Raw genomic sequence first — 14,441 nt, forward strand, 5'->3', positions numbered from 1 at the left:
GACGTGCACCGGAGTAAGGGTGGGAATAAAGCAGGAGACTAAGTCGTCCAAACTAACAGCAGTTTTGTCCAGTCTTCACTGTCTACCACTCGTCCCTCCTAGACACTCCTGAATTTTGTTCGTAGCTGAAAAAAATCGTAGAATACGAAAACATTGGTGAATGCCACAAATTCTCCTAAATCACTCGTACGCACAACTTAAGAACAAATCTGTGCGTACGAACGGTTCTTGCATGAGGCCCATTGTTTTTAAGACTTTCAGTGGGGATGCTGTGTAGTATATTTTGAAAAAGATGTAAATTAGTGGTGTACCTGTTTACATAACATCCTGGCTGTTACTGTGTAACAAACYTTCATAACCACAAAGATGTTTCCTGTACACAACCAGGGACAAGATTTAGATTTAAAAAAACTTAGAACCAAAAATTCTGCAACATTTTTTGCAGCTAGTTGGTAGCTTTAAGTATTTACTAATGTTATAGTCATAGTCATAGTTTTCTTGTGTGCTGACATGACATTTRTGAACCAAGTAGCTACAGAAATCCCCAACTGGTTTACTCACCTTTGTTGATAACAAAATAAATGCAAGCTGTAAGTGTAAAAACACCTAAAGTAAGATCCCCTCTAAACTTTACATCCCAAAACAAAACTTAAGTTTAAAATCTGAAATTAAAAAATGCTTTTATTTAAATGTTTTTATTATAATCCCTGAATAAGCATAAAAAAACTGAAAACTTCTAGGAACAATAAAAATTTTTTAGCAAAAACTTATGCTGGAATTTCCACACCATTTCCTCTCTTCAAGTCATAACTGTACCAGATAAGGGTAAGCCCCTAACCTCTTTCTACAGCAAACAGAAGCGACCTGCAGTAAGTAGAACATCAGTGACGTTTGACCTCAAAGCATCAGGCTGAGCATCTGTGCGAAGTTTCGGTGGCTGTCTAAAACAGAGAGACTTAAGAGGAAACTTGATCGCCATCCAGGAAAAAAAAAAAACACACATTTTCACGCGATGAAAGCCAGCTCAAAAGGTGACGTTCAGAACACGATAACGTAGAAAACTTTAACGGTAAAACCCATTTTAAGAAGTTTAAAAAAAATMATATGGGCCAGCAAGCGATCCTTGAATCCTCACCTTCACATCACAGGCCAGAGATTTAAACAAAGYTCATGGAGTTTTGGCAGTTTGAGTCAAACKTTGAAAAAAAGCTGTGATAGCAGGAGATCCTACGCAACATGTTACATCTACACACAGAAGTAGTGAATGGCTCTCTGCTAGATCAATATTGGTAAAACTGAGTTACAGTTATTTGTGTGCTTTCTAAGGTCAGTTGGCTGTGGAGAACCCTAGAAACAATCAAATAACGTTTTTTCTTTTTTTTTATCCACAGCAGCCATATTGAATTGGGTTGACTCCAAAAGTTATTAAATTGTAGATGCACATCCAGGGTATATTTTCTGAGGGTTTCATTAAAATTTGTCCTCTGGTTTATGAGACATTTCGCTAACACGACAGGCAGACCAATTAACGCAATCATGGGCAAAACCAAAAATTTGTCTTCAGCGGTGGGCGATAAAGATAATCATCTCAATTACACAAGTCTAAACATTTCTTAAATAGTCCAAATTCGCCCTCCTTTCTACAAAGTCAAAATAAAATCTGTAAACAGGAACTTACTTAAAGGAAGTAAAAAGGAGAAGTAAATGGATTTMGTTTTTGGAGACTCAAATGATTCTCGGTTACAGTATACGAAGGAAAAAACTTGCTATCAGCAAACAGCAGCGACTTCCCAGGCCTTTCACTGCTGAGTCACAACAAATCACACAAACGCAAGACTGAAACTTCATAAAAGGAAGATTAAAAAAAATGAAACTTTCACACAAGCAGCGCCTTTTCAACTGTTAATTTGTATGGAGAACATGAAGAAAAATAAAGTGCTGTAAACATGGTTGAATTAATTGTATTGCAATTTTCAGCCACTACCGGTTTCTACTCTCACAAGGTCAATATATTTAATTTGGTTTGCATCATGTAACCTGACTTCTCTAGTTTCAGTGATTACATTCGGTTTTATACCAGGAATAATGAAGGATGTGAAACATTTCATGAGGCAAGTAGACATATTCAGAGTTGTTTAACACTCAGGGATTCCCCACAAAAAGCAGTGCTGTTTTATGTTGGAGAACTGATGCTGTTGTCTGATATTAACTGTTAAAAGTCACAACTACACCTTCAGAGCTGGGTCTGTCTGTCCCTCACTTGTCATCCACCCCTCTAAAAACAGAAAACTTAAACCTTTATGTCGGGCTGTGACTGTTGAAGACTAGTTGACGACTCAAAATTGTGAAAAAAAAAAAATCAAAAGGCAAATTCTCCACTGAAGTATCACTGAATTGAGGGTACATGTTTGTCCTACAAGCTGTTCGCCTGTTTTCTGAGTGGCCAGTCTTTGAAAATCATGGCTTAACGTCATGTGTACAGCTTGCAACTCCGTATTCTAGCCCATTATTTCATTACTTCATCTAAGCTGTATCCATCCCGCCTCACTTTGTACCCACTTCGGCAGCTATTCCCGCTTTATTATTTGATCCACCGGAATTTAGATCTGGATAAGCCACAGACATTTACTGTCAAAATGCAGCTCTAGCCACTCTTAAGATGGGTTGAGACGCTTGCAGCAAAACGGAGACGTGTTCAGGAAAAGTTAAGAGATGCCCGTTACAACTTTGCAAGTATTTTGAGACAAATTTTGTCACACAAAGTTTCTAAAACATGTCCAAAACTTCAACAAGACTGTGAGTCTTTGTAAATGGCGCAAGCAAACTGACAAGCCCCATTTTTCGCTGATAAGTCACCAGCAGTCGCAGCCCAGTGAAAATACTCTCTTGGGTCAGTTTYACCCAAGGGTAGCAGGAGGGTTAAAGAGTTCAGTGTCCACGTTAGCTACATAAAAGGGGCAAATACAAGTTCAATTTCAGTGAGTTGCAGAATTYAATTTTAGTGTTGCAAAGCGTTGCTGGKGACATGGATCCCAGTTCTTTAGTAAGATTTTTCTTCCCCACAGCATCAGGTCAGCTGGGCTAAGATCTGGTGACTGTYAAGGCCATGACAGCACATGACTGACTTCATTATCCCAGTCATCACGTCTCAATTAGTTGCCTATTTTTGTTATCCTGAAACTGACAYCTCACACAAAAGGTTCATCACAGGAACACAAGCAGTCGCTCACCTGTGGCTGATAAAAGTCCCTGAATAACAATCATCTACAGACAAATCACTTCACAGTAGGGTTTATATTTCATACTGTTGCAAATCTCTTCTTCAGGCATCTGATAAAAACCACGATCAAAGGGGTTACAGTCCACCTAAATTAAAGATTATGTGTTTAAAACTGTCACTGTGGAGATTACATCATGATTAGAAAATATGTGGGGATACTTTAAGGGACATGATACTCAGAGTAGGTGATTTGGCTAATATTATTGTAATTATAGGAGGTAGTATCACAATATTAATACCCATCAGTGTTATTCCTCCTATAATAACATTGATGCTTAATTACATACACGTCCCCAATATTTTGCATGTTAATTGTTGCGCACTACAGTCATAAAATATACATGAATAAAAAACAAGTTCAAACGGTTAAAGACAGTCGGTAATCCTCTTGGTCCTTATCGGGTTTTACAAACAAGCAGGCTGATGGGAGATGAGCTAGGCCCAGCGTTGTGTTCGGTGTGCATTCACCCCAACAACCTACGTGGTAAACATAACAATAAACTACTCTCCTGTTCAGAAAATAACAACCCTGGCTTAATTAAAAAAAAAAAAAGCCTTATTTTAACACTCGTTTCATCCTCATTTACCCACAGAATCAAGCCGACACATTATTATAAACCACAAACGGCTAACAAGCTTACCGGACAGTTCGTCGGGTTCCAGCCCGCTATCGGTGTCGAGACCGCAGATCACGAAATAATCTGCGAACCGGGAGGAACCGGAGCTGAAGCCGGTGGTCATTTTGAGACTGGTCCGGTGCTGTCCTTACCCCTACGACAGGGAGCATATTAAGGGAGCCGGGAGAAGTGATTTCTCCCTGCCATTACGTGAGTTACGTTACTGCGCGAGGCTCGAAAACCTCTTCATAAAGTAGCTAAAAGCGCTTCCGCTAACGCTCCTTCAGAACAAAAGCGGCCAGAAACATTTTCAAAATAAAACCGCGACAATATCACATAGCTTATTAATTATGAATTAGCTCGTTAAATAAACTCCAACTCTGCTTACACACACAATTATTCTCATATATAACAATATGTTTTACAAGATGAATAATTTATGAGAACACATCTGTCTCAGACGTGCTCTGTTATGCTGAAGTGAATTTTACAATAATTACCTTGGATATGTAATGAAGAAGATGACAACAAATACAATAAAAAATCAAGCAGAATATCTTAATTTTGTGCATTAGTGGCATACTATAGTTACATCTTCACGTTTAAAATATCACTGGGTATAAAAAATAACATGTTTGGGACTTTAAACTAATCTAGGTTCATTTATAAAACTGATATCACCTCTTTAAATGTTTTATCTGACGTGTTTGTTATAAAATAACCTTTCCCATGCCATGACTGACACATCAAACTGCTGCAAAAACGTTATTTTAATACCTAATGCATGTCTGGTCTGCAGGTATTTCACAATGTCGCCACCTGGTGGTATAACAGCCTCATTTTTATTTTTTGCAAGTCTAAAAAAATGATGTAAGAATTAGCTGTTAAAATGCCTGGGCTCATGACGTGGTTTTATGACAGAACCAGAGAAAATTCCACATTAAGAGCTTTGATAATTAAACAAATGGTCAGTCAGAAATAATATGCTGTTTAGTAAGAAGTAATGCTTTCTTACAAAATATTAGCAGGTTACAAAGATTTAATAGAACAATCAAAAAAATCCTATCATGTTATGCTTTCAAACATTAAAAAAATGTGAACCTTCCTTAGCATTTTCTTTCAGTTTGCCACAAGTTTAGATCAATTTTAAAAGTTAGTGTATCACGTAATTTAAAAAATATATATATAAACCAATCTGAAAAACAGAAGAATCGAACAGAAGTTATGATTTCCATCTTATACTGGAACAGATGTTCACACCTGTAATCTATTTATATTATGTTAAAAACCTCACATCTGATGGACTGAAATAAAACAAAATAAAAACAGAAAACCTCCAAAAGCTTCTCTTGTTTTATTTATTTATTTTGATTTAATTTAAAGAGATTATCAGTAAATCTGTGGTACTGTATCACTGGATTATTACTTCTTTATGCATTTAATTTCTGAAAATCATTAGCCATTCCAACAACTTAAAGTTCACAATTTTGCAACATGCTTTAAAATTAAACATAATGGTGTGCTTCTTTTATTGAAAACTGTAACAATAAAATAAAAGCAAAGCTTGGATATGTCGGTTTGTTGGCAGTCTGAGAGAAACTGTAATGTTTGTACGATGTTTATGGATGGAATGAATACGCAAAAGCACAGAGGCGTTTTCATCWCTTCATTCCAAATTAAAACATCCATTGCATAATGTTTAAGACTTAACAGATAGTTGTTGCCTCCATTTCTAAAACTTGACATTTTTGCCACATTTATGTGGTGACAATAAAATTTCACCTTTAATAATCAAAAATAGTAGCAGGAGCAAAAAGAAAGGATCAAGACGTATATCATCATTTTAAAGTTTTAAGATTTACTGTAAATCTTACTTCAGGCTTTTGAGGTCAACAGAAATGAAACAAACAGGACTTTGTGTGGCAGTGGATCCAGGCACATTTCCTCTAACAACTATACAGTGTTTGTCCAAAATGTTCCTTTTTAGAGCAAAAATTTTTTGAGAACAGTGTGATAATTATTGCTGTGATGAGACAAATAATTAGAAATTCAACATTTGTTAAAATAAATATCAGGAGTTAAGAATTTAAAAAGGTGCTACCAATAGAAAGCAATGGTCACATGCAACAATAAAAAAAATAATTAAGAACATAGACATTCACAACCTAAATAAGACTGATGGCACTGTTTCACACATTTTGACCCAAAAAAATGCTTTTCAATAAAAAGCAACAGTTATCTGCAACATAAAGCATCCCTACAGGAAGCACCTTTATATATCTAAAAGATTAATAAAATGAGCAGTGCTTTAAATAAAAAAGTATGTTTTTATTTACACAACATGCCTCAATCTGCAACAAAAAATAAAAAATTAATTCGCACAAGCAGCAGGTAGTTTTTACATAACATGAGGAATAACCCACCACAGCAAACATTTTGAGATCAGTGCTCGTTACGCCATCGTCCAAAGACTCCTCCGTGAGCAGCACACCAGAAGCTGTGTAGGAGCTACAGTGACCGCCGCATGTTCCTGAGCCGAGGGGCAAAAATGGTTGGAGCCAGCCGAGGGATGAGGTGCAGAGAGGTTTAAAAAAAAAAAAGTTCTACTCAAGTTTCTGCCGCAGTTTTGTCTGGAAGCAGACGGGCAGGATTGACAGCACGGCGAGCACACCGAGCACAGCCAGGGAGTTCCAGGACACGGCCTCGCCGGCTGTGGTCAGTTTGTACAGTGTGGTGCCTGCGTTGATAGCTACAAAGGAGGGTGGCGCCACACCTGTCAACCAGCCAGGTTAAAGACACAGGTGAGCCACAACCAGGAAATATTACAAATATAGAACACAGAAAAACAGTCAGAGCGTCTTACCGAGAAAGGTGCCGACAAAGAAAACCCCCAAAGGTACGTTGATGACAGGGGAAGTAATGTTGATGAACCAGTTGGGAAGAAAGGGGGTTATTCTCAGGAAGATGATGTAATTGATTAAATGGTCTCTGTGTTTGTCAACCTGCCAGCAAAGAGCCAGAAACAGAAAAATTACACTGGTGAAAACGGGTTACAACCATCCACATACTGTATATCACAACTAAAGACAGGATAGGTTGAGATGCAAAGGATTAGCACCCTCTAGTGGCTGGCTGCAGTACAAGTCCCACCCCTCCATAAAAACAAATGCTCATCTTTCCAGGTTCACAAAGCACTTACCTTACTGCAGTTTGTTGAAATGCATTTTATATATATTATTATTGTTATTATTATTATTATTATTATTATTATTATTTGAAGCCTAAAAAAAGTGTCAGCGATTGACATGGCTGTGTCTCAATTCAGCGGTTGCAGCCAACATGGAGCGCATTTGTTGGCCAATTACGTCACTGCGCTGCGCCGTAGGCTGTGCCAATTCGTGGGCGTCTACTCATGCAGCCGACAAAGCCCCAAAAAACGTGGGCTGCATCTGAGGCCCTGTCGCAATACCCACACTCCCACCCTTGTGCACTTCAAATGCGCGTTCAAGTTGAAGGGTTTGTGTGCMTAGTGTGTCCCACATTCTCCCCATCCGCCCTTTGCCCCGCCCATTTTGGGTACTATTTCCGCCCTTCCGCAAAGTCTGCATTTTTACGGACTTTGGTGAAATGTATTACCCACAATTCATAGCTGCCAAAACAGTGACCTATTTTTTTAAAATAAAACTTTATTGAACATTCGAACATGGTACAAAAAAATAGCAATGCTGCCGGGGGAATGAAGAACTATAAATGAAAAAGGAGGAAAAAAATATGTATAAATAAAATAATAATAATAATAATAATAAACATTAAATAAAATGATTACACCACAAAAAAGAACCAATCACGACAAAGTTAAATCAGGAATTCCAAAAAGTGAACAAGACATTGTAATTATTTTGCCTTCTGATTATTAGAGAAGTGAATAGATTGCATTTATAGTATAAACTCAATCATCAAGGATGTCATGGACTAATTATTTATATCTGTGTCACCTTGACACTGTCCACTGCTCATATCTTATGATAACTTATGTCGGCTCTTAATCTGTTTGTTCCAGACGTCAGGACTCCAGCATCGGACTGACCTCTCTTGCGCGATATGTTAACTCTTTGAGCTGAGAGCCTGTCATTGGCTGATAGTAACATGAGGCGGATTGTGATTGGTTGTACATTGTCACATGGTGTTAACATGAGGTTATATCATTGGTCTGCCATCTGATGACGGTGGCCACATTCGACAGATTTCCATGATTGTTTTCTGTTCATTGTTTGCCCAGAATTAGATAATTACCGACCATACACGCAGACTTCTTTTTTCTGTGCACTTATTTCAACGTGTTTCTGCATTTTTTAATAAACGTGTCCACGACAAAGGAGATAAAATTTGTTTCTTTCTTTAAACATTTTCTTTTATGCAAATAAAATTTGGCCTAACAGTGACCGGTAGCTACCGGTGTTTGATGACATAATCCTGTCCCAATTCTCAATTGTTTTGCACGCTTGTAACCTGCYCACTCGAACACTTATGTGCACTTGGCTGAATCCACACTTCACAGAGGGGCGTAGGGTGTGCACTGAGCACTGGGACTGGGCCTGAGTATTCTACGTGGCTGGTGATATCCCAGGATTCATTGCACCGCCAGCAAACAAAACATAAACAAAGATGGCAAAGGTTGTTGTTTTTATTTTTTACAACGGTGAAGTTTGGAAATTTATCACGGACTGAAGAACAAATTTTTACATGTACATATATGTATGTTAATGKTTACAAAACAGCAACTGTGCAAATAATCATAACTGAAATTTTACTGAATCCATTGATTTATGCAGCAAGAGAGAGCATCACATCCAGTAGGAAACTAACTTTAATTTACAAATTTATAGCCATGTGTGGTAATGTGAATGTTTTAAGCATTATTAATAATTTGCTGCTTTATTTAAATTGACCCATGGAGTAACATTTCAACCGGTTCTGGTCTAAAGCAGATCACTACATCAATCAACAATGACTCATTATTTAAAGCTCTTACCTGCTGAGACCATTTCTGTGCTCTTTCTGTCAAGTATTTGTAGACCACAGGTCTGCCCACCAGATATGACAACAGATAGCAGAAGGAAGCACCGAGGCCAGAACACTGCAAACACACAAAACACAATAAAATACTAAAACACGTCAAAACCCTCATGACTTAAAAAAGTAAAAACAAAACAGCAGCAACACATATTTTATTTAATGTTGACATAAAAACAAATTAAGCCCCACTGAGAAGATGAGAGAAGTACTACATTATCACGACACCTCCTGCGTGAAGAAATGYTGCAGCGTTACAGCGAAACTGTTACCAAACGTTTCAAACGAGACAACAGGGGTTTTTGTGTTTTCACACTTTAACCACGGCCTCTCTGATTTCGCTGCAACATTCTTTCACTTGTTCCGAGTAATTTCTGTGTGCGCACGTTATTAGAACCAACGAGGTTAAAGGTTTTTCAGCAAAGTGAGACAGAAAGAAAAAAAGAAAAAAGTGGCAATAATTTTTGTTCTCGGTTTAAATACCAGCTGTATTTGCACATTTTACTCTGAAAACTACTGATTTATTCCTCCTTTTTTTTTTACACAAATGTATGTTTAATTGGAAATTCATTAATGCATAAATTCAAAAATCCACATTTAAAGTCTATTCTGCCTCTTGCAAACAGGATGTGACAAAGTTTGAACACACCTCAAGTTGTGCAGAGAAGACAGACTGTTGTTACTTACCAAGCAAACTAAAAAGAGAGCCAAGGGGAAAGGGTAAAGATAACCAGACAGGATGCTGAGGAAGATTGATCCAGGAATAGCAAACGTCTGGAGGCTTAGAGGAGTGTTAAGGTGAGCAACATCACTGTTTTCAAAGAGTTAGACAGCACATTAATAATCAACAACAAAAATGAAAGAACATTTTTATAAGATGTTCAATTAGATTATTGTAAACAGCAAAAGTAAACATAGTATATTCATAGTAGTTTGGTGATCAGTGCTGTGGTCTTATAATCCTGAGGCTGCAGGTTTGAGCCCATGTGTCAGAAAGGGCATCCGGTGTAAAATAGTTATGTGTTTGTTTAATGTGAAGACCTCTGGAGAAGAGAGCAGCTGAAGGAACATCACAAAAAGCTATTTTTCTGCTCAGATCAATACATTAGAGCAGCTCATGCTTAGTTTTCATGAAAGCTGATATAACTGCTGATTTAATTTATAATATAAACACTTTATATTTCAACACTTGGATTACATTTATTTTTAAAGTGCCTGTGACAAATACAAAAGGTCAAAGAAAACATCATTATATTTAAGAAACCTGACACAATACATGCAATTTTGCCCATTTTGTAACATAACTGGCATATTTTCCTTTGAACTTGGCTCAGTAAAAGTGAAACAGGAAGTGACATCAAAGGGTAAATATTTAAAAAAAGGAACTCTCTGGTCTTTGTTTATTGAAATACTATTATTTAAACTCTAACTCCTCTTCATCTGTCCCTGACAGTGACTCAAAATAATTTGAAGAAATGTCAAATTCTTCTTTACAGTCTGTGTTGTCAGCCATTTTAATAACACTCTGTTCACATGCAGACATTCCCCTTTGATGTCACTTCCTGTTATTTTACATGCAAATATCTCAACAGCAGTTCATCCCAGTGGCGTAAAAAAATGTTTTCTAGCATGCTATTAATGTTGTCTTTCCAAAAATGCATACATATTTATTACAAAAATTTGATGTCACAGCCACTTTAAATTACGGTGTGCTTTTACTTTGTTAGGAATGCTGGTTGAACAATTTAAATGGGTATTCGACACAGAGGTATTTAAAGATCATGAAGTTGGAGCTAAATAATAATTTTTGGTCTGAAGAACGTGTGGGTTAAGAACATTCAGAGAAGGTAACACTTTAAATACAGTTTGCAATGAATGAGGCAAAAAGAAGCTAAATATTCTAGATATTCACTAAAACATAAAGCTGAGATTTAGCACTCACATGCCTTTTTTTTCTCCCAAAGGATACAAAATATAAGTTGCAAAGTAGGCCACCAACACCTGTGTATAGTAGGTGTCTTTGTATTTAGACAACACTGTTCCCAAAGCTTTGGCATCGTCCATGTCTTTAGGAATCTTCATTTTTTCCATTTCATCACTGGTGAAAACAAACAGAGAGGTTTGTGTCAGTTACAAATAAACATGCCTGATACGTTTCCATCAGCTCAAAACACAAAAAACAAAACAGTGATTAAAAGTCTGACTTAAGAAAATGACTTAATTCTTAACAGGTTTGTTGCAAATGGAGGGTATGTGAGAATAAAGGAGTGATTGTGGGTAGATCGTCAGTACGCGGCTTCAGCAGTTGTGGTGAAAAACGAAAAAAGACAAAATATCTGTTGCATTTTAGTTGTCCGTTAGCCTGACTTTATTTTTTTTTTTTTTTGTTATGGCACTGTTTATAACTGCATGTGTAACCATGGGCTCGGTCCAGCTCAAGCTTTATGCGCTCGTCTTCGTCACCTCTCTTCCAGGAAGAGCTCGCAAGTTCTGCCTCGGCTCAGCCAATCCACGGGCAGAGCTCTGCTGATGTCAAGCTCGTAAGTGCGCAATACTCTGTCACCTGCTTAGAACCACCTCAAAGGTGGTTCTGAAGGCGAAGCTGGAACTGGAAATGGAGACACATTTGGCCGAGGCTGAACTGAGTAGAACCATATACTCGTGGACAGAGGGATAAAATAACAGAAGCAGAGAATTGTGACCGCAACTCTCACTAGTGAACGTGTATGACCACAGCTTTAAAGCCAAAAAACAAATATACAATCATAGAAACAGACTAAACAACTATTAAAGCATTTTTATCAGTTTAACCACTGTTTATTCCAGAATTTAACTATATTAAGTAAGAAATTACTGTAATCATTTAACCACTTACTGGATGATTATTCAGTTGAACATATAATGCAAATCTGTCTTAGTTATTCTAGTAAAATATTAGAAATTTATAAATTTTCTTAAACATTGTTAGTCCTGCATAAAAAATAAGTTGAACATTGTCGGTCTGAAATGTTAAGTATTTTGAGGAACGAACAGGATTTAACTAAAACTTGTTCAAATGTCTGCCACAAAGTCCTTTCTAAAACATTAAGTGCATCTAATACTGTCCACATGCCTGCCTTTTTTAGTTTGGTGACGCATTAACAAAATGATTTTCTTCAAATATTAACTTCTTCCTCTGAGGAGACATTAGAAATGCAGGCCAGTCACCCTTTGGTACAAAGACCAAGACAAAGAAACAAACACCCAAATCTAAATAAGTTTAAAAAAAGTCTTTTTTAAAGTTTCATAAAGTAACTTACTCAGAAAGCTCTGGGAAATTCCTGTAAACCAGGTACATGACTGAGGCAGAGCAGGTGAAGATGGCCATCAGAATCAGCAGGGACATACGTGTTGAGCCTCCTATACTTTGTTGAGCCTCTGCAGGTAAAAGAAATAAAAAAAACAATAATTTGATTGATTACTGTAACTAAAAGCTGACAAACTTACTCCCTGGAAGTTTTGTGTAATATGATTGTGTCCCTTGCATGTTGGCGCAAAAAAACAACAAAAACCCCCACCTATAATTACTGTATAAAGACATTATTTTAAAGAATTCTGAATTTTTCATTCAGTTTTTGTTCTGAAGTAAATACGACAAATCAAAACATTTACATTAACCACTAATTATAAATTAAATAGARTCAGTAAAAAGTGCAAAACCAAAAACATCAGTTTGCAATCTAACCACATAACCTGTATACAGAATCATTTGGCAACTGAGACTAAAATGTACATGTTCAGAGTTGCGATGTAACAAATACAAAAAGGCTTCATCAAAATTAGCTTTCTGAAATCAGATTATTAGTAAAAAAAAATCAAATGTTTTTAATGGGTCTCACATGAGCTTTTGAACACTTAAGTTCGCACTGCTACAAACTACACATACAATGAAGTCCTTATTTAAAACCATTTTAAAATGATCAAATTTAAATATTTGGTGCACCTATACAGAAATMTAAAGCTTTATCTTTTGCTGCTTGTACTTTTGAAACAAATAATCCATGAACAAGTTTTGACAAATTTCTTATCTGTGTTGAAAAATTAGGACGACGAGACAGAGATAATGTTCAGAAAGATAACGAGTTCCTACAATTCAATAAGCTAAGAGTGATAGTAAAAACGATGGCACCAAAACATCAATAAAAACTTTAAACAAATGCACAGGTCAAAGAACACCACATCCATAGTTAAGAATAAAATGATTTTAAAATTTCCCTTTACTTTCATTATAGATTTTTGGATTTTATTACACGATATAGGTCTTGATAATCTTTGTCATGTTTGATTGTAATTCTAGTAAGGTTTGTATAACAAATAGCTAGTTATTTCTGCCATAATTTTCTTTACTTTTAATTGTTTTTTTTTAATCACCCTGTTAGATATACACAAAAAAAATGACAAGATGATTCCACCAAAGAAAATCAAAGCAATGCTTCTCAACTAATTACAAGTAATAACTAGGTAATAATCYATGTTTATAAACTACGAATAAAAGGTAAAGACTATTATTGCTAATACATTGTAATAACTCCCCTGAATGATTCATTTGCAAAGACTAAGCGAAACTTTAGATATTTTTTACATCTATTGTTTCAAATATGTTACATTTCATCATGATTAGTAGATTAAGAGCGATAAGAGTGCGGTGATTGTATGATATAACGGCCTGCCATAATAGTGTTCGTTAGCTTTYTCTCTCAGGCTAGCGATCGAGGTCGTCGCAATGCGCTAGTTTCTGCTAAATGGATTTTGGCTAACATTAGCTTTAAAACCTTACAGATTTTCTTTCACGATGTTACGTTACTTACTTGGTATATAACGCCAACAAATATCAACTTCCCTTTTCTGTCAAATCAACAGTTAGCCACCAACCTTTCAGAAGCTGCGAGTCTCTACTGGACTTTGCGTCCGTCGGTGCTGCTGACAAACCGTCCATTTCTGACATTTCTCTCCGCTTCTTGGCCATTCTAAAGTACTATTTAGATAAGTATACGATGTCCCAATGTGTGAATCGACGACACCGGGCAAACACTCAACACCGGTATGGTGACAGCCTGCTGACACGTTACACGAACCGACCTTTTACCTTTTCTGTGGCACCATGATGATGATGATGATGAATCCACTGCAGCGCCCCAAGCGGCAGCAGCAGCTAACACATGAACACACCATTCACTATTTAACACAACAAAATCCTTATCTTACACTCTCTCTGTACTTCACTGTCACGTCTCTCCAGTAAAAAAAAAATCCTCCATTTCATTAATCAAAAATACATAATATGTAAAGATAACTTTTTGTTAAATTGGATGATTTGGATCTAATCTGAGGAAGCCAGATTTCGCCAATTCCATGCGCATGCGTGAATTTAGGTACCACGTGTCCAAAGAGTTCATAGCTACTTCCGGGCATTTAACTCGAGACTTTTGGTC

At 36.8% G+C, this 14,441-nt stretch overlaps 2 protein-coding genes across 6 annotated transcripts in view; both read right to left on the minus strand.

Annotated features, from left to right (window-relative positions):
- The window catches only part of dennd5a (DENN/MADD domain containing 5A), a 39,709-nt gene extending 35,580 nt beyond the window's left edge, over positions 1–4,129 (minus strand). For 4 of the 5 annotated variants that reach the window (XM_014026780.1, XM_014026765.1, XM_014026773.1 and 1 more), the window contains 1 exon segment: positions 3,922–4,129. In XM_014026780.1, coding sequence (XP_013882234.1) covers positions 3,922–4,021 — 100 coding nt within the window. In that variant the 5' untranslated portion in view covers positions 4,022–4,129. 5 annotated transcript variants of the gene reach the window in all.
- A 1,609-nt stretch (positions 4,130–5,738) lies between these two features.
- Positions 5,739–14,222, minus strand: tmem41b (transmembrane protein 41B). The gene is made up of 7 exons (XM_014026797.1): positions 13,882–14,222; positions 12,270–12,387; positions 10,940–11,068; positions 9,658–9,751; positions 8,930–9,034; positions 6,761–6,899; positions 5,739–6,670 (listed from the first exon to the last, which is right to left on the minus strand). The coding sequence occupies exons 1-7, from the start codon at positions 13,973–13,975 to the stop codon at positions 6,501–6,503; spliced, it is 849 nt and encodes a 282-aa protein (XP_013882251.1). The 5' UTR covers positions 13,976–14,222; the 3' UTR covers positions 5,739–6,500.
- Between the last annotated feature and the right edge of the window lie 219 nt (positions 14,223–14,441).

The sequence above is a fragment of the Austrofundulus limnaeus genome, unplaced genomic scaffold (assembly GCF_001266775.1).
Source record: "Austrofundulus limnaeus strain Quisiro unplaced genomic scaffold, Austrofundulus_limnaeus-1.0 Scaffold5, whole genome shotgun sequence".
Taxonomy (NCBI): domain Eukaryota; kingdom Metazoa; phylum Chordata; class Actinopteri; order Cyprinodontiformes; family Rivulidae; genus Austrofundulus; species Austrofundulus limnaeus.

Excerpts from the sequence above, each read along its gene's own strand:
- tmem41b (XM_014026797.1), bottom strand. The coding sequence starts at position 13,975 with ATGGCCAAGAAGCGGAGAGAAATGTCAGAAATGGACGGTTTGTCAGCA. Across the intron at positions 11,069-12,269 it reads AATTTCCCAGAGCTTTCTGA|TGATGAAATGGAAAAAATGA; the intron begins GTAAGTTACTTT and ends TGTTTTCACCAG. Across the intron at positions 9,035-9,657 it reads CTCTCTTTTTAGTTTGCTTG|TGTTCTGGCCTCGGTGCTTC; the intron begins GTAAGTAACAAC and ends GTGTGTTTGCAG.